At 40.6% G+C, this 18278-nt stretch overlaps 1 protein-coding gene across 4 annotated transcripts in view; it reads left to right on the top strand.

Annotated features, from left to right (window-relative positions):
* The window catches only part of LOC145344204 (transient receptor potential cation channel subfamily A member 1-like), a 71410-nt gene that overhangs the window by 10266 nt on the left and 42866 nt on the right, over nucleotides 1-18278 (top strand). For all 4 annotated transcript variants that reach the window (XM_080191168.1, XM_080191166.1, XM_080191169.1 and 1 more), the window contains exons 5-10: nucleotides 9064-9233; nucleotides 10458-10534; nucleotides 10625-10674; nucleotides 12098-12293; nucleotides 14469-14579; nucleotides 16969-17068. In XM_080191168.1, the coding sequence (XP_080047294.1) occupies nucleotides 9064-9233; nucleotides 10458-10534; nucleotides 10625-10674; nucleotides 12098-12293; nucleotides 14469-14579; nucleotides 16969-17068 (704 nt within the window). The remainder of the gene's footprint in view (nucleotides 1-9063; nucleotides 9234-10457; nucleotides 10535-10624; nucleotides 10675-12097; nucleotides 12294-14468; nucleotides 14580-16968; nucleotides 17069-18278) is intronic.

Raw genomic sequence — 18278 nt, 5'->3', positions numbered from 1 at the left:
GTTACGCCGCTGTTTAAAAAAGGTAGCAGACAAAAGGCAGGGAATTATAGGCCGATTAGCTTAATGTCTGTAGTTGGAAAAATGTTAGAATCCATCATCAAAGAAGAAATAGCAAGACACCTAGAAGAGAACGGTTTGATCAAGCAGACGCAGCACGGATTCGTGAAGGGAAAGTCGTGTTTAACAAATTTATTGGATTTCTATGAGGATGTGACTAGTGCTGTAGACAGAGGGGAACCGGTGGATGTGGTGTTTTTAGATTTCCAGAAGGCGTTTGATAAGGTGCCTCACAAAAGGTTACTGCGGAAGGTTGGGGTACACGGAATTGGGGGTGAAGTGTTAGCGTGGATTGAGGATTGGTTATCTAACAGGAAGCAGAGAGTTGGAATCAATGGGTGCTTTTTTGGTTGGCAGTTAGTGACTAGTGGCGTGCCGCAGGGTTCGGTGCTAGGGCCTCAACTGTTTACCATTTACATTTACGACCTGGAGGAGGGGGCTGAGTGTAGGGTAACAAAATTTGTTGATGACATGAAGATGAGTGGAAAAGCAAATTGCATGGCGGGAGTGGAAAGTCTGCAGAGAGATCTGGATAGGCTGAGTGAGTGGGCGAGGACCTGGCAGATGGAGTATAACGTTAGCAAATATGAGGTTATCCACTTTGGTAGAAATAATAGTAGGAGGGATTATTATTTAAGGGGTGAAAAGCTGCAGCATGCTACAGTGCAGAGGGACCTGGGGGTCCTTGTGCACGAATAGCAATAACTCAGTCTGCAGGTGCAGCAGGAGATCAAGAAGGCAAATGGAATGTTGGCCTTTATAGCGAGGGGGATAGAATATAAAAGCAGGGAGGTCTTGCTGCAACTGTACAGGGCACTGGTGAGGCCGCAACTGGAGTACAGTGTGCAGTTTTGGCCCCCTTATTTGCATAAGGATATATTGGCCTTGGAGGGAGTACAGAGAAGGTTCACCAGGCTGATACCGGAGATGAGGGGGTTAGCTTATGAGGAGAGATTGAATAGACTGGGCTTGTACTCATGGGAGTTTAGAAGGCTGAGGGGGGATCTTATAGAGACATAGAAGATAATGAAGGGGCTGGATAGGGTAGAGGTAGAGAGATTCTTTCCACTTAAAAAGGAAAACAGAACTAGAGGGCACAGTCTCAAAATAAGGCGGGGGGCACTTTAGATCGGAGTTAAGGAGGAATTTCTTCACTCAAAAGGTGGGGAATCTCTGGAATTCTCTACCCACTGAAGTGGTAGAGGCTACCTCGTTGAATATATTTAAGTCACGGGTAGATAGATTTCGGATAGACAAGGGAATTAAGGGTTATGGGAGAAAGTGGGAAAGTGGAACTGATCCACTTCAGATCAGCCATGATCTTATTAAATGGCGGGGCAGGCTCGAAGGGCTAGATGACCTACTCCTGCTCCTATTTCTTATGTTCTTATGAGTTATGGATCAAACAGTTTATTGAAGTTGCAAAAATAATTTCCTATATAATTTTTCAAGATACCTTGTTTGCAAATGAGCTAGCACGGATTTCTTGTCCTTTACAATGGGATGGTATCAGATGCTCAATACACTGCATGGAGTGTATGTGATGATAAACTCAGGGGTAGATTGTAAACTTACAGCCCAGGGATATGGTCATAGAACACTCATATGGACGGCACGGTGGCAAGTGGTTAGCACTGCTGCCTCACAGTGCCAGGGACCCAGATTCAATTCTGACCTCGGGGGACTGTGTGGAGTTTGCACATTCTCCCTGTGTCTGAGTGGGTTTCCTCCGGGTGCTCCAGTTTCTTCTCACAGTCCAAAGATGTACAGGTTGATTGGCCATGCTAAATTAATTCTAGTGTCGGGGGATAGCAGGGTAAGTATGTGGGATTACGGGAATAGGGCCTGGGTGCGGTAGTTGTCAGTGGGGGCCTGATGGGCCGAATGGCTTCCTTCTACACGGTAGTGATTCTACGATTCTATAACAGACTCACCCAACAGAGTTTTCCCCTCCCGCCCACTACAGGTAATGTAGCGGGCGGGACCCAGACCATGAAAGGTTCATTGACCTTGCACGGAATTTTCTGTCTTTTGACAAGCACGGCCAGAAGATCCCACACATAGACTCATTGAATCCCTATCGTGCAGAAGGAGGCCATTTGGCCCATTGAGTCTGCACAAATACCTAAAAATATATAAAAATCGATATAAAAAAGATAAAACACGTATAACTTTTTTTCAAATTACCGATTTAATGTCAGGTTGTTGCCTGGAATGGAACATTTGAGCCTTAAGGAGAGAGTGGATACACTTGGATTGTTTTCTCTAAAGCAGAGAAGGCTAAGGGAGGAAATGACTGAGGTGTATAAGATTCTGAGGAATGTGGACAACGTGAATAGGAAGCAGCTGTTCCCCTTAGTTGAAGCATCAATCACAAGGAGGAGTAGATTGAGGGTGAGGGGCAGGAGATTCAGAGGGGATTTGAGAAAAAACATTTTCACTCAGAGCTTTGTGGGAATCTGGAATGCAAAGCATGGGAAGGTAGTGGAGGCCAAAAAAAAAATTGGATGAGCATTTGAAATAGAATAACATTTAAGGATATAGGACAAGTGCTGGAAAATGGGATTAGTGTGACTTTAGTGGTAGTTGTTTTCAATGCAGGCTTGATGGGCTGAAGAATCTTTTCTGCACTGCATGACTCTGTGGGGTGGACCCGTCCTGCCTGGAATGGACCATGCAAACGGGCATTGACTTCAGGCAGGATTTTCCAGTTTTGGGGTGTGTGCGGCTGGAAAATCCCACCATATGCCTCTATGACTTGATAACATTTTATGCGGCGGCATATCTAGTTCACCATTCTTCAAATGGGGTGGTTCTATATTTTGTCTGGGGACTCCATTTATTGCTTTCCTTTTTTTCAACCAGCGATTTATTTTCCTGTTGGCAAGACTCCTCCTAGCTGAATACGTTTTGATCTCCGACATCATTTCACTGCCCTTCATTTTTGCCACACAGTGAATTTGGGCAGATTGATAAAATGCTGCCCTTCACATGCCACCTCTTATTATTAAATGCTCACATTAGTTCATGGCAGCAAAACTGGATTATGTTGTTCTTCCATTGTAAGGTCTGTCAGCAGCATTCCTGAATGTATAATTAAGGCTGGCCTTAAGACCAGCCATGTGCAGTATGCGAAAGTGCAAAGTTCCCAGCACATTCGCTCAAAATGCCAAAATCTTCGGAAAATCAGCTCCAGCAGAAATTGCAGCTCTTTGTTTCATGGAACTAAACAAAATTAGTGCACGTATTGAAGATTGAGTCGAGTGGGATGGCATTTTCATGTGCTCAATAGGGATATTTGTTATCAACAGTTTTTTTTTCTTTTAAGTATCAGCGCTGGCTTTCATAATGGAGAGAAAATTGAAGGGTGAGTAGGCTCAAATTACTGTTGTGTGCCTCTGAGCAGCTGGTTATTAAGCTTCACTGGCAGAGGCCTAGAAATTGTTTCTTAGCCTCACGGGTATGTGCTGTGAGTGGACGGGTAATTTCAAAAGGTGACACGCGTTGAAGAAAATTTTTTTAAAATTAACAATGCAAGCAATTAAAATAAATCATCCAAAAACGATCTGGAATTTTAAAAAGATTGAAAACAATTAGCTTAAAGGTCCCACTGATTAATCATTTAACAACTCTGCATAATCATAACATTAAATTTTCAGGCCCACTGCTGTTGTTCATCAATGTTTATTAATCACATCACCATTAAGAATTCAGTTATACCTGATTGAATAAGATGCAGTCTTTTGAGAACTTTCTAACCACAATGTGAAGATGGGGAATTTCTAGCTGATTTCATAGATTGTCAACAGTGCAGCCTGTGTGAGAACCCTAAGCCACTAGGCCACAACTATCAGGAATTCCATGCTAATCTGCTCATCCCCTTGCACCTTGATATTGTGGTCAGTTTCAGAGGGGCACTGATGGCGACAGTGCACCATCAAACCAAAGCCGAATGACAGGACATTTGTGCAGTAGGAATGACTTCCTACACCAGGAGATGGTGCTATTCTACACTCCAATATAATTATTTCCCCCATTCTTTTGTTATTCTTATTTGCAATTAGTTTTACAAGGAAGAGCAGTAATAATATTGATCTGTATTCATGGTGTCCTTGTACAGTAGCCTTTGTGGAATGAAGGATATGTTTTCATTGACTTGAAGACTCCCATTTGCTAAATTCTAATCTCAACTCTGTTGAGGAAACAATTTAACACAATAGTCACTTCTTCCAATCACTGCTCAAATCAAAGAAAAGATTAAATTCACTGTTGGCAATGGCATTGTCTTGATCAAAAAATAGATTTTTCTACACTAATGCGGTTTTCGAAAGACAACATTTGGTAAAAATCAAAGAAGCTCCATGAGATATTACAAAGATCAAAAGCACTGAAGACAGTTGTGGAGACATTCATACATAACATGAAAAGAAAGGATCTACATGGATTTGTCCAGACCCTGCCCCACAACCCTGATATATTGCAAATGAGTGAAGGAAACATAGTGTGGAATTCTCCTAAGCCCGGCAGGGGGCCCAAATATCAGCGTGAATTTACAATGGGATCTTCCATTGCTGCCCACCGTGGCATATCGTGAAACTTTCTGAAGGCCAGTATGAAACTCAAAAATTTGTGTCCCGCTAGTGGATGCAGCTAAACATCTGACCACACACGCCTGATTCTTTGTGGTGCCAGCAGGAAAACACGCTGGTGTAAAACACATCTAGAACAATGTGGGGTGCCGATGTCGGGACTCACTTGAACCATGCCTTGGGAATTCAGAATGAAGACTGATGGCGAACCTAGTCCCTGAAACAGCCATTGGCTTTGGGGAAGCGTCAACAGGTGGTGGATCATCCAGATTCGATGTCTTGGAGGGGGTCCATCTTCCAGCCTTGGACTGTTTCTGGAGATCTGTCACCTTTCTCAGGGGGTCCAACCTCCAGCCTCGGAGTTCTCCCGGAGATCCATCTTCGTTTTCAGGAGCTCCACCTTCTTTCTTCATCAGTGGGTCAGTGATGTTGATGTCTTTTCAATATGGCGCCCAGACAGGACGACAGACCATGTGTCATCCAGGCCCGCCCCTCCACAGAATATTATATAAAACACCCAGCTGCATAATTAATTAGGTTGGTGCCAGAGGATTTGGCATGTTTCCCCGCCAGCCTCCGCTGTGGGAAACACTCCACATTCCTACCCTGCCATGGTCTTAGCTCCCAGTAAGTAGAATTCCCCCCATGGGCTGAGAAGTTTCTAAGAATCATGTCCAATCCGCCTCTGGAAATATTTTCATCAAGTACTTGCAATAAGCAGCTCAATTTTAACTATCAACAACATCCTTCAGTACCCCCTCCCCCTCCCTCACCACTCCCTCCAACCCCAACCCTGACAGGCAAGAGGGAGTTGGGGATTGAAATAGAATAAATAGGTCAGGCGGCATCTGTGGAGAGAACAGATGAGATCATTTTCTGGTCGTGAATGCTTCAGCAATGCACAAGTTTACTGAATAAGACATAGTTCCCTTCCCCCAACCCCTGCTACGTGGCAAGTTTTTAGCTTCCAGCCCTGCTGATTGGGAGTGGTAACAAAAAACTGAAGGCTCCCCACAGAATGGAGGGGAGTAACCTGGATCACTCTTTCAGCATCTCCTGATGTGTCAGGATTGGCAGATGCTGCGAAGTTGATTCCAGCAAATTCCTCCGGGTAATGATGCACATTTTTAGTGTAGGAATGGAGAGTGAGAAGGCAAAAACAAAAGAGAAAATAATAATTGGAGAAAAGAAAAACAAAACATAAATGTTGCCTTTTAGGCAGATCCTATTTGAGTCAGCGTGCTTGCAGTGTATGGTTGTCACAGTGATCTCCTGGGGGCATTCCCAACAGCAGGAACTGCTGTCAGCACTGTCAAAATAATCTTATGCCTGGAATAAAAAGGATGGTGTAATGCATCTTTTAGCACAAAATGCTTTGCTGACTGTAATAGTCTAACAGTAATTAAACCTTTCTGTAAATCAGACAAGTTTATTGTGATGGTAAAAGGGTGTACTTTGCTTGCAGGCGAATGTTAATTGTAACTGGTACTGCTTGAAAGCATTTGAATAGATGTATTAAGGCTGGAAAAGCCTGTGGTCATGTCCTGTACATCTGTAATCAAAGCAAGAGAATCCATTCCATATTCTTTTCTTCGTATGGGGATTTACAATTTCTATGTCTATGTCTATGTTCGATATTGTCTATCAACAAGAAACCAATGTCAATTTCAAAAATGTCATTGATTCTTGACAGAACATTTATTTTGTCCATAAACCCATTGTTCAACACTGAATGAGTGTTCCTTCACATTTCACTCTACAGCTAGCCTGGCAATGAGCTATTTCCCAGCACTGTGCTGAGTCACAACGCAATTATCCAACTTTGCTTACATCAGATATTTATCCCTCAATCTCCACCCTTTTATCTGGTAAACTATGCTGTACCTGACCCTTTGCGATCAAGTGCTGCTCAAGCTTATACCAAGAATTTGTTTATCCTCTGGAGTAAGATATCTTTATCCATCTTTGTCCAAAGATGCGCGGGTTAGGTTGATTGGCCATGCTAAATTGACCCTAGTGTCAGGGGATTAGCTGGGTAAATGCATTGGGGTTATGGGAATAGGGCCTGGGTGGGATTGTGGTCAGTACAGACTCGATAGGCCACATGGCCTCCTTAGGAAAGCCACTGTCAGAATTCTATGATTTTACAGCTTTTTTAACATGGGTTCTCTCTGGTTAAAACAAAATAAACTATTTTGGCCAGCAAATCATTAGCAAGTGGCAAATAACATTTTAAAAAATCACTGTTGGTATATTGACGAGGATGTAACGAGAGCTGGAATGAAATGCAAAAACTTGTACTTGGGATATGGAACTAGATTCTCCTGGCCTGATTGGCAGCTGGGATTCTTCAATCTCGCTACAATGAACGGAGATTTGGCTATGAGCCGAATTCTCCATTCTCTCTGGCAATGGCCGTGGGATGTGAATGGCCCTGAGAATTCTGGCCATGGCTGAGAAATCTCATTTGTGACCATCCCCAGAAATCCTGATGAAGTGGTGGAAGGCTTTCTCCTTAGTCCTCTGCATTCACTTTGCGGAAGGTGCTCCCTACAATTCTCTCTTCCATTTTCTTCCATCAGGAAAAAGATACAAAAGTCTGAGGTCCCGTACCAACTGATTCAAGAACAGCTTCTTCCCTGCTGCCATCAGGCTTCTGAGTGCATCTACCTTGCATTAAATTGATCTTCCTCTGTACCCTAGCTATGCTTTCCTTTTCTATGAACAGTGTGCTTTGTCTGTATTGTGCGCAAGAAACAATACTTTTCACTATGCTAATACATGTGACAACAATAAATCAAATCAAATCAATAGATGAAATTTCAGGGTTGTGACCAAGGAATAGCAGGATGTGTGCACTTTGGGATAATATATAACGGCAAGGCAAACCTGTTTCCATGACATGCTGTTCTTATCCTTAGTAGTGGAAGAGATGGGTCTGAAAGGTGCTGTCCAAACATGTTTACTGAGTTGCTTTTCTGCATCCTGTGGATAGCACACATATAAAAACCCAGCAGCAACATCTGCAAGATTCATGCCCCCATTCAGGAAAATGGTTGAGCAATTTTGGATGAGTTGGTAAATCTGATGAAGATGTTTTGGCACATGCTTATGAATTCCCATTGAACAAAGGTTGATGGTCAGTTTGTCAATAATGCAGGACTAAGAGATGTGGTCGATCATGAGATTGTGGTCATGTTTAGTCCTGCTGCTGTCAATGGCTCATAGCCATTGGATGCCAATTTTTCTGTTGCTAAATCTACATGCATTACAAAGGGAAGTATCTTCATTTGTTAATGATAATGCATCTATTCATACATGGAGGAACCTTATAGAGGCAAATAGATTCACAGATGTAGGTCCAGCTGTTCATCTCCTTGGCATTCCTCATAAGGTTTTAATTAAGTATTGCTTGAATAACATGATAGGAACCTTATTTCATACCCTGTTCCAGGAAATTTCATACATTTCGGACTATTAGTTTTGGATTAATATTGCATTGTGTTTAAGCACCCTGTTAATGTGATTTTGCAATAATATAAATATTAGATGGCAATGCAGATCTCCAGTTTACTCTCTCAGCACAATGGATAAGCCAAACATTTTGCCAGTTGAATGCTGGGAAGATCAAAACTATTACCTTCAGTTTCCCACAATACTGGATATGCTTACTCCTTCTATCTTCCATCCTTCTTCCTGAGCACTCATTCAAGCCAAACCAGGCTGTATACAAGCTCTGTGTCCCATCTGAGCCTCAACTGAACTTCAAATCCATTTCCTAACTACTGACAAGATGGCATATTTCCATTTCTGTAATATTGTCTGACTTTAGCCAATTTAGTTGAAGCTCATTGGCCGGAACTTTCTCCAATACTGTCAAAGTCCGATATCGGGCGGGAAAAGCAACATTGAGGCTGCCAATGGCAATGGTGGTGTTTTACGTCATATATTGTGGGACTCAGTTGAAAATGAAACCATGCGGGGGTTCCGTGATATATCGTTGACAGGTGGCTTCTGATTCACCACCACCAATCCCCAACCCCCCTGCCCCTGCCATCTCCCTGACCCTCCCACCACCCCTCTCCATCAAGTCAGCACTTCAATGATCCAGGAACCATATTTAAAGACCATCCATGCACACAGTGAGCATAGCAGGAACCATTCTTCGTTCTATTGGAAGGTGCCCCAGAGAGGGCCAACTATTATCCCTCCCAGGAGCAACTGACATTCAGAAACATCCCTTAGTGGGCCAGCCTCCGTAGCCACCTTGGAAGTGACATTTGGATCTGTATATTTTCTGCCTCAGTCAAGGAATGATTCACCTTATGGGGAAGACCTAAACAATAGGAGATGGGAATTGAAGAGAGGAGGAAGTGATTGGAATTTATTTTTGTGTTTTTGTTTCTTCTGCTTTCAGAAATATATCAATGAATGATCTGTGCTTGTCATTGACAATTGCTCCCACCCAGACAAATTACTTCTATCTTGCAACTGAGAAAGAAACCTTCCCAGAAAGCAGGAAAATAGTCCTTCAAGATAAGAAGACTAAGAAATTTACAGAAGATTTTTCAGAATATCAATCTAATGGTAATAATCACAAATCAACATTTGCCTATATTGCACATTTATAATTGTTGGGGTGACAAATTAATCTGCACCCTAAAATAGTTTTATGATATGGAATTTGCTGAATGTCCAGTTTCCACTTCTCTTTCCAAAATTAACATTTCATTGTATCTTGATGATACACAATTTTGTTTCAGAGAAAAAGGCACTTCAGGTATTCCTTATGTACTTCTGAATCAAATTTAAAAGGGGCTCCAACTAATACCTGTCAGGAATGCAGATTACTAAATCAACCACTCAGATTTCAAAAGCAGAATAGTGTATTTTGTCAACACGGTCCAATGATTTGTACATTATTTCTGTGGAAGATTTTTACTGAATGATCTATTCATCTCATTGTATTAAAATGTACAGTGTATCTCAACTTAAATTTTGAAAGTTGGGCACTGATGTCGGCTTACTCTTACGGTGTTCGTGATTACTTAGTTGGTTGCACTCATGATTCTGAATCTGTAGGTTGTGGATTCAAATTCCACTCCACAATTTGAGCTCAAAAATCTAGACTGTCATTCCAGTACAGTACTAAAGGAATGCTACAGTGCTGGAGGCACTAGCTTTTAGATGAGATGTTAAACCAAGGTTCTGTCTGTCCTCTCAGGTAGACACAAAAGATCCTGTGGCGATATTTTGAAGAAGAGTAGGGGATTCATCCCCAGTGTCTTCGATACATATTACACAATGAGCATTTGGACAGAGAACAGTCAATGCAACAAAATGGTTAGGCTTGAAGCACATTTAATAACACCTTGCCTCATTGTAATTAGATCAGCAAGTTGCAAAATCCTGTCACACAATTCAAGCAACTTGCTGTGAAAAGGACATAAATTTTGAACCCCCTTTCTCATTCCTTCCTCTTGTTTATTTCTCAACTCTTAAAACTCGTTGGTTATATTGGAAAATTGGAACTGATCATTGGAAGATACACTGTTGCTGCTGTCACTCACTCAGGTCCGAGATTTCTCATTGCCTTTTCCACCATTATCACCTCACACTTCTAGCAACCAGGGCTAAAGAAGATAAAAATTTCCATAAGATACCTTGCTCCAGCAAATTCTGGAGAAATCGTTTTCTTCTTTATCAAGTTTTGGAAAGATGAAGATTTTGTATATTTTGGAATGGTGTAAGAATTCTGTGAAAGAGTCGATTATGTGCAATGACTTATTTTCATTACATTTTCATACCTAGTTTCAGTTCGAAAAATCTTGAAACTTCCATTAACTGGTGTGGTTGAGATCAATCCAAATGCTTATCCAGATTATCATGTAAGTACAATATTGAGATAACCTCATTTTGTGTTGTGTATTAATTTTGTTAAATTATGTAGACTAAAGTTCATTTTGTTTTGCTGATAGTTATTCTTTGAATGCAAAAGAAAAAATAAGAAGCTGAAGGTGAACACGTGGTAAGTACAGTAAGAATGCTGATAATCACTTGTATCGCATTCTATTGCAGTTCAGAGAAGTCTTTCAAAATGGTGTTTTTATATTCATTATGGGATGTGGACATCACTTGTGGGGTCAGCATTTACTGTCCATCCCTAATTGCCTTTGAAGTTAGTGCATTTCATTGGGCATTTTAAGAACCAACCACATTACTGTGGATCTGGAGTCACATATAGGTCAGACCCAGTAAGGATGGCAGATTTCCTTTCCTAAACAAACTTGGGATTAGCTTTCTGAATTGAATGCACTCAGTTGGATATTGCTTTTGTTTCTATCCTGTGTATTTTCTTCTCTTTCCCACAAGATATTGGGCATCATTTCCAAGCAATATTTTTAAAACACTTCTTATATTGCATTTGAAAATCTACCATGAGTGCAGACTCATGGCAAATTTTGTGTTTGGTGCTGTGGAAATTAATTGGAGCAGAAGCTCAGGGAAAGTACATACTTTTTAAAACAGGTGCAAACTCGGTACAGTTTGCACTGGAATCAGTGTGTGTACTCAAAGCAGAGCCTGTGAGTGAGATTCTCCGGTTTCCCAGCCACGTGTTTCCACTAGTGGGAGGTATTGCGTTACTTGCTAGTAATGCGATACCGTTATTAGCGAGAAAGAGAGAGGGCCTGGTGGAGGGGGAATGAGAGAGAGGGAGAGGGAGAGGGAGAGCCCGGGGTGGGGGGGCAGCAAGAGAGAGCGAGCCTGGGCGGGGGGGGACAGTGTTCTTTGGTCCAACAGCTGTCCGTGGGAATTCCCATTCATGCTATCCACGTCGGGGTGAAACCCATGGGTGGGGTGCGCTGCCAGCGGGACTGGAGAATCCCACCAGCATGAACAGCTGGAATATTTCAGCCTGTAGCCTGGTGAATTAGTGATTTAATGTTAAGTGAGGACATGGGAGAGAGATTGGATACTTTGTTGTGGGAACATTGCAACCTAGCCCAACCCTGCCCCATCCAGTACTTATGCGTTTTCAACAACATGAGGAGAATACTGGTAATGCCTAAGAGCAGGATCCCTGGCTAGTCCATCTACCCCATCCTTAATCTGAAGGTTAAAGAGAGGGGAGATCGCCATAGATTGATTTAAGGACCTATCTGTTTTTATGGCTTGATTGTCTACAGTGAGTGTATTTATTCAACGAGTTACTTGAAATCCTGACTGACATATTTCTACCTATTTTTTGAAAGGTCTGGAAATGTATCCAATGTCTTGGGATAGATGAATATGCTGTTTATAACACATGTATCTGTGCATTAGATTTATAGTTTATATACTCTCCATAGTATTGTGAGAGATTTGAATGTGAGAGATTTGAAGTTCACCCAATTCCTTTATTTAAAGGAAAACATTCCTATGACAAAAACTAAAAGACATTTTTATAACAGCATTTTGTACCAAGTATTTCCTGGCAGTCCAGACCACTGGCAGCAACTTTTCTTCCAAGCTGTGAAAAACGGTAACTTCCAAGTTGTGAAAAATATGCTTCAGTTTTTCAAGGATTCAGATCTTGATGTTATCCATTCAAAAGAAGCAGCTTCCAGCAATGGGCCTCTGCATTTGGCATGTCGGAAAGGCCATTTTGTAAGTATTGCTATGATGTTTCCATTCACCTGCATCTTATATTCTTTAGAAATATATTTTCCTGTGGTGTTTTGCCACCAGTATATTTCCATTTACGCCCAGCATAGTCCATTTGCTAACAGGTGCAAGCAGGTTGCTGATTTTTCCTTTTGTTTCTCAAAGCCATTAACACCTACCATCGGTAAGCTGATGGTGCTTGATGTGCTTTAGAGAAACATTACTGGTACTTGCTCTGCCGAGTGGGAGGAACTTGCTATTTACCAATTGAATCATAGCTAAACCCAGAAAATACAACTGCTGTTTGTTAAATTATCATATGACATTAGCACATGTAGCAGCCAGAGGAATTATTTCATATCGCAGAAATGTGAAAGTGCTAGATTCGATCCCCAACCTTTTCTTCTTCCCCAGTGCACCTAGCCTCTCAAACTGGCAGGCCTAACTCCTTGCTTGATCTACCCGAGGGCCTGAAATTTATACTGATTTCACTAGCAAGCTGCTCGACTCTCACAGCAAGATTCTGCAGCTTTCTAGTTTAATTAATATAAGGCACAGTGTCGATATTGTGCATGCCTGAGGCCTAATTAAAGTAAAGTGATTGTTCTCTGTCCACATTGCATCAGTAGGCTAGCTCTATCTAATTTCACTCTTACTGTATCAAAATGCCTCAGTTTATAACATATTTTATCCATCATATCAGGTAATCTTTTCCCTTTTTCCTAAATCATAGGTATAGGAAATTGGATTGGGACCTGCCATTCATATCTGGAATATATAATTGTATTGATATTTAAAGTGAAAGTTCATTTATCAGTCACAAGTAAGGCTTACATTAACATTGCAATGAAGTTACTGTGAAATTCCCCTAGTCACTACAATCCTGTGCCTGTTCAGATCAATGCACCTAACCAGCACTCTTTTAGACTGTGGGTGGAAATTGGAGCACCCAAAGGAAACCCATGCAGACACGGGGAGAACGTGCGAACTCCACACAGACAGTAACCTAAGCCGGGATTCAAACCTGCGTCCTTGGCACTATGAGGAAGCAGTGTTAACCACTGTGCCACCGTGCTGCCTTGTACCTATGCCAGACCAGTTACAGTAAATGCTGAATAAGGTGCAACTTGATTTATACTTGAAATTGAATTGGACAATGAAGTGTATTAATTAACAAGATCTACTAGCTTAATACTGTTCCCACTGCTTGTAGCAGACTGTTGTTCATGCAATTTACCTGCTATAAGTGATGGATGGTGAAACCACTCCCCACTGATTTTAGCCCTATAATTTCTGCTGGTCACTGTAACTTGGATTGATGTTGGAAGGTGCTCAATTCTACTGACCAAGGGAACACATCAACAGAAAATATGATTTGGCCAGCAAACAAAGAATTGTGGGAGAGCGACATGGCAGCATGATCCTTCCTGAAGGCCTGCTAACTATTGTTTTTAAAATCCAACTGCTAACAATGGGTTATCACCACAGAATGATGTAAACGTTTCTGAGGCTGTATCTGGCTATTTTTGATTCTATTCCCACTTAGCAATTAAAATATCAGTCAGTCATCTCTAGAGAGAAATGAGAAGAAGCTTGTAATTAAATAGTAAATATTAAAGTACGTCCTGACATCATTCAAGCTATGCGAATGAAAGGATTAAAATGTGTAAACATGAATAAGTACGGGCAATGTTTGTGACTGCCACATAAATATATCCAATGTAAAGATAGTGGCAATGATTTTCCTTTTATTGAGGCTTATAAGTTTGTCTATTTTGTTTTTTAGTTATGCTCTGCAGCAATGTGTTATATTTGGCTCCAATTGCATTGGAACCATTCATGCTAAATATTTTGTGGTGTAGCCTCTCTTTTTGTATGGAATCTATTTGCTTTACCTCCTACATGTCTCTGATATATAGGGCATCTCCCTTCCTAAATGTTGCAATGATCCAGCACATTCTTCTGACTTTTGGGGTGTTTACTTCCTTAAAGCATCAAGTGAAACCTTGCCCTTGCCAACCATGCAAAATATTTTGGGGTGTGATGGCTGAGAAATTTCAGAGTCAAAAACAAAGCAGCTATTTCTGAATTGCATTTCAATGTTTGAAGGGTTAACATTGCTCACTTTTCAATGAATGTTTAGTGGATTTATATTTGGATGCTATATTTGGTTAACAGGATATCGTTCAGGAACTGTTAGAGAATGGAGCCTCCCTTGATGCAAGAAATGCCAATGGATTAACTCCATTCTTCATTGCAGCAGCGAGACAACATCGTAAAATATGCCAGGTGGGAAACATTTTATAACTTTGTAAAACAGTTCTGTTAACAGGTATTCACTAGAAGTGGTGATTATAAGGAGGAAGTACAATTCTCAATTTGAATTCTCAGGTGAGCTAGATTGGCTGTGCTAAATTGCCCCTTGGTGTCCCAAGGTTTGTAGGTTAGATGGATTAGCCATGCTAGGATTACAGGGATAGGGTGGGAGAAAGGCCCTGGGTAAGGTAGTCCGTCAGAGAGTTGGTGCAGACTCAATGGGTCAGATGGCTTATTTTTGCACTGTAGGATTTTATGATTTTATGAAATATAAATGTAATGACTACTTTTATTAATTCTTATTAATCAAGAAAGCACTCTTTTCAGTGAACACTCAAATCACCTCATTCAAGAAGGTGCAGATGGTCATATGGTCTTCTCTGGTTGCTATTTCTAATGTCAAATTTACCTATCAAGTGAGATCTGCACTGCTGAAAAACACTAATCATAGCTTCTGCAAATATACAGATCAGTGACAAGAACAGAGTATGCAATGATAAATATATAGATATAATATTAATTCTTGGTTAAGCTTCATGAATCACTTGAAGGGTGAAATGTGGCTATGCTTTGAGTACAATAATATGCTTTTACATTTTATTATAATTAAAGAAATGTCACCATGGTTTGCTGTCCCCTTTGAGAGAAATCTGACTGGTGGTGATTTTAATCTGAGGGTCACCACACCTCAGGCAGGGGGCAAGGTTGAGAGTTGGGGCTTTCAGCTGGTACAGGTATTGAGCCTATGCTATTGGCATTACTCTGCATCATGAAGCTGGCATCTAGCTAACTGAGCTAATTAATCTCCTACTTGTCATAGTAACATGCATAACTGTATTGCTAGCAATAAAATTTATATAGGAAGGACAATAAGGGGGGAATTTTCCCATTCCATCCACCACAGGAATTGTAGCGAGAGGGGGCAGACCAGGCAAAGCTCTATATTGACCTTTTCTGGTCTTGGGGCTATGTCCTATGTTCTACATTCTCTGCGAAGGTTAACTTTTAGAGACATGTGAGTTGTTAGATTTTTTAATTAAATAAAACAGCACAATAGATCAACACCCCAAAATGTGGACTGACTGAGATTTTTGTTATTTCTCTTACATGTGGCAGGCTGAGAGAACATTGATGTCCATAGAATGATGACACGGTTTGTGTAAAATGATGTTTTAGTTTGCACAAAATAAAGAAGCGTTACCTTTTTTAATTACTAATTTATCATGTGCAGGCTAAAAATAAACCAAAGAGACCTTTCTGAGAGAATATAATTAAAATACCACTGAGAGTAAAAGGCATTAATTACAGAAATGCTCTCATTGCATGCTTTGTGGTTTGTCATTAATTCAAATGGAAAGGATGCATCTGATTTCACACAAGTGCAATGACTTTCAAAAAAACAAATAGTTCAAAATTACAATGTGGTCAGAGTACACAAAATCTTAATATATCATGTGAATCTCCATTACCTGCTATGCATTTTCACAGTAACTTCATTCCAGTGTTAATGTAAGCCCTCTTGTGGCACTAATAAATAAACTATAAATTTTAAATTTTAGTGACAATGGGCAGAATTTTTCCATCCCACCTATCACGGCAATTGTAGCAAGCAGGACACAGATCATGCCAAGGTCCATTGACCTCAGGTGGGATTTTCCAGTCTTGGGGTGAGCGCGGCCAGAAAATCCCGCTCAATGTCATTACAATAATTTTACATTTAGGCCAACACTTTTGTGAGTTGTGATCCCACAATCTCAGGATTGTGCCCCACAGTAAGTTGCAATATTTTAGAAAGTTCAAAAAGCCATGACCTGAATCATAATAAGAGTTTTGAAAATGTTTTTCCACATTTAAAAAGTTTCAAGAATGGAGTCATCAATTTATAGTGGCACAGTTGTTAGCACTGCTGCCTCACAGTGCCAGGGACCTGGGTTTGATTCCTGGCTTGGGTCACTATCTGTGTGGAGTTTGCACATTCTCCCTGTGTCTGTATGTGTTTCCTTCAGGTGCTCTGGTTCCTCCCACAATCTGAAAGATGTGCTGGTTATGTGCATTGACCCAAACAGGCGCTGGAGTGTGGCGATTAGGGGAATTTCACTGTAATTTCATTGGTGCTAATGTAAGCCTTACTTGTGACTAATAAATAAACTTTACTTTAAGTTTAGCTGATGTATGAGTATGCTCACATATTTATGAGCACTGTTCCATCTCAGTTATCTTGAATTCTTAATTATTTGTTATTCTTGCATATAATGAAGCCATTATAGCATGCCTAAATGTTATTTGTATATAGTGTACATTTTGATCAAGTTTAGTTGCATTTTTTTTAACATTGTTTTTATTTTATGGTTTCATTTAACAGCTGTTAATTGAATGGGGATGTGATGTGCAAGCAAAAGATTTGAAAAACCACACAGCATTTGATGGCATTCGAAGTGAAAAATTCAGCAAGTTTGTACTGAGTAAGATGGCTTATTTTTCTGTAGTTGGTTGTAAAATGCATTGATGTTTCTCTTTCACATTGGACCTTTGGCTTTGACTATTTCCAAAATGATTCCCAAGCTCAAAGACTATTAAACCTATAGATTCAGGACAATAATTCCATTTGTCTACAATTTCTTCTGAAAAATTACATCTGAAGCAGTCACATTGTTTTATCTTCTCATTTCTAAATGTTTGGTGTTATTATATAACAACTCCAGTAAAGGTCATTGTACAAAAACAGGGCAAGTCTTAGCTAGTGTTAGGATACCAGAGCAGAAAACCCAAGTGTTTTATGAAGTTAGTCCAGACCCCGACAATTTTTCTATTTTGGCATTAGTGTAAGGATAAGGTAATTCACTCCAGGTGTGATTTTAATGACACACTAGGAAGCTTTTTATCAAAACAAACTTTATTTAACAATACAGTTTAACTATAATGGATTAGCTTAACTTTTATCAATTGATAAAATATTTAATACTTAAACAAAATTCTTAACTGATAACCTATCTCTATTAGTTCCAATTTAAGAAATAATCCTTCTCTAGTGTTAAACTCCTCTTCAAATTAGTTAGCAAATAACAGGGTTATGTGTTTTGACTTGTTACCAGTCCTAGAGCTTTTGAACATTCTGGAGAGAGAGAGACAGACAGAGAGAGACACCTGTCTTTTGATACTCAACCAACAGGTGTAAAAGAAGGAATGGAAGTTTCTGGACAGGATTTTTATGGAGGAGTGGGAAGCTCGAGTTGAGAAACTTACCAACCTGGCAGCCCGCTATCACATAAACAGCTTCCCATCTGCCATTTTTTTCACTCTAGCTGGGTGGGGCAAATGGAGATGGGCCTGCTGCATCCTGAGGCTAGCCTGAGGAGTTGATTGAATAGCCAGGCTGGCAGGTTAGATCTTCTTCCTTTGTTTACTGGTACCTCAGCTTGGTTTTAATGATGACCCCAAATCCTACTGTCACCCCAACCCCAAAAGCTCACCACAAACCACGTTTCCTCACATTTCTCTGTCCCCTCTACTTTCCCTATAATCCCTATGCTCCCTTATTTTCTCCATGTCCTCTCTATGCTCCCCCATGGCATTGCAATAGCTACCCACCCAACATCCACTCTGGACAGATCTCAGAGGACACATTTATGAAATGGAGATGAAAAAATAATTAAGGCCACAATTCTCCTGAAT

The sequence above is a fragment of the Carcharhinus amblyrhynchos genome, chromosome 6, assembly GCF_965287045.1.
Source record: "Carcharhinus amblyrhynchos chromosome 6, sCarAmb.v2.hapA, whole genome shotgun sequence".
NCBI classification, from domain to species: Eukaryota; Metazoa; Chordata; class Chondrichthyes; order Carcharhiniformes; family Carcharhinidae; genus Carcharhinus; species Carcharhinus amblyrhynchos.
This window is presented reverse-complemented; position numbering and strand designations above follow the sequence as displayed.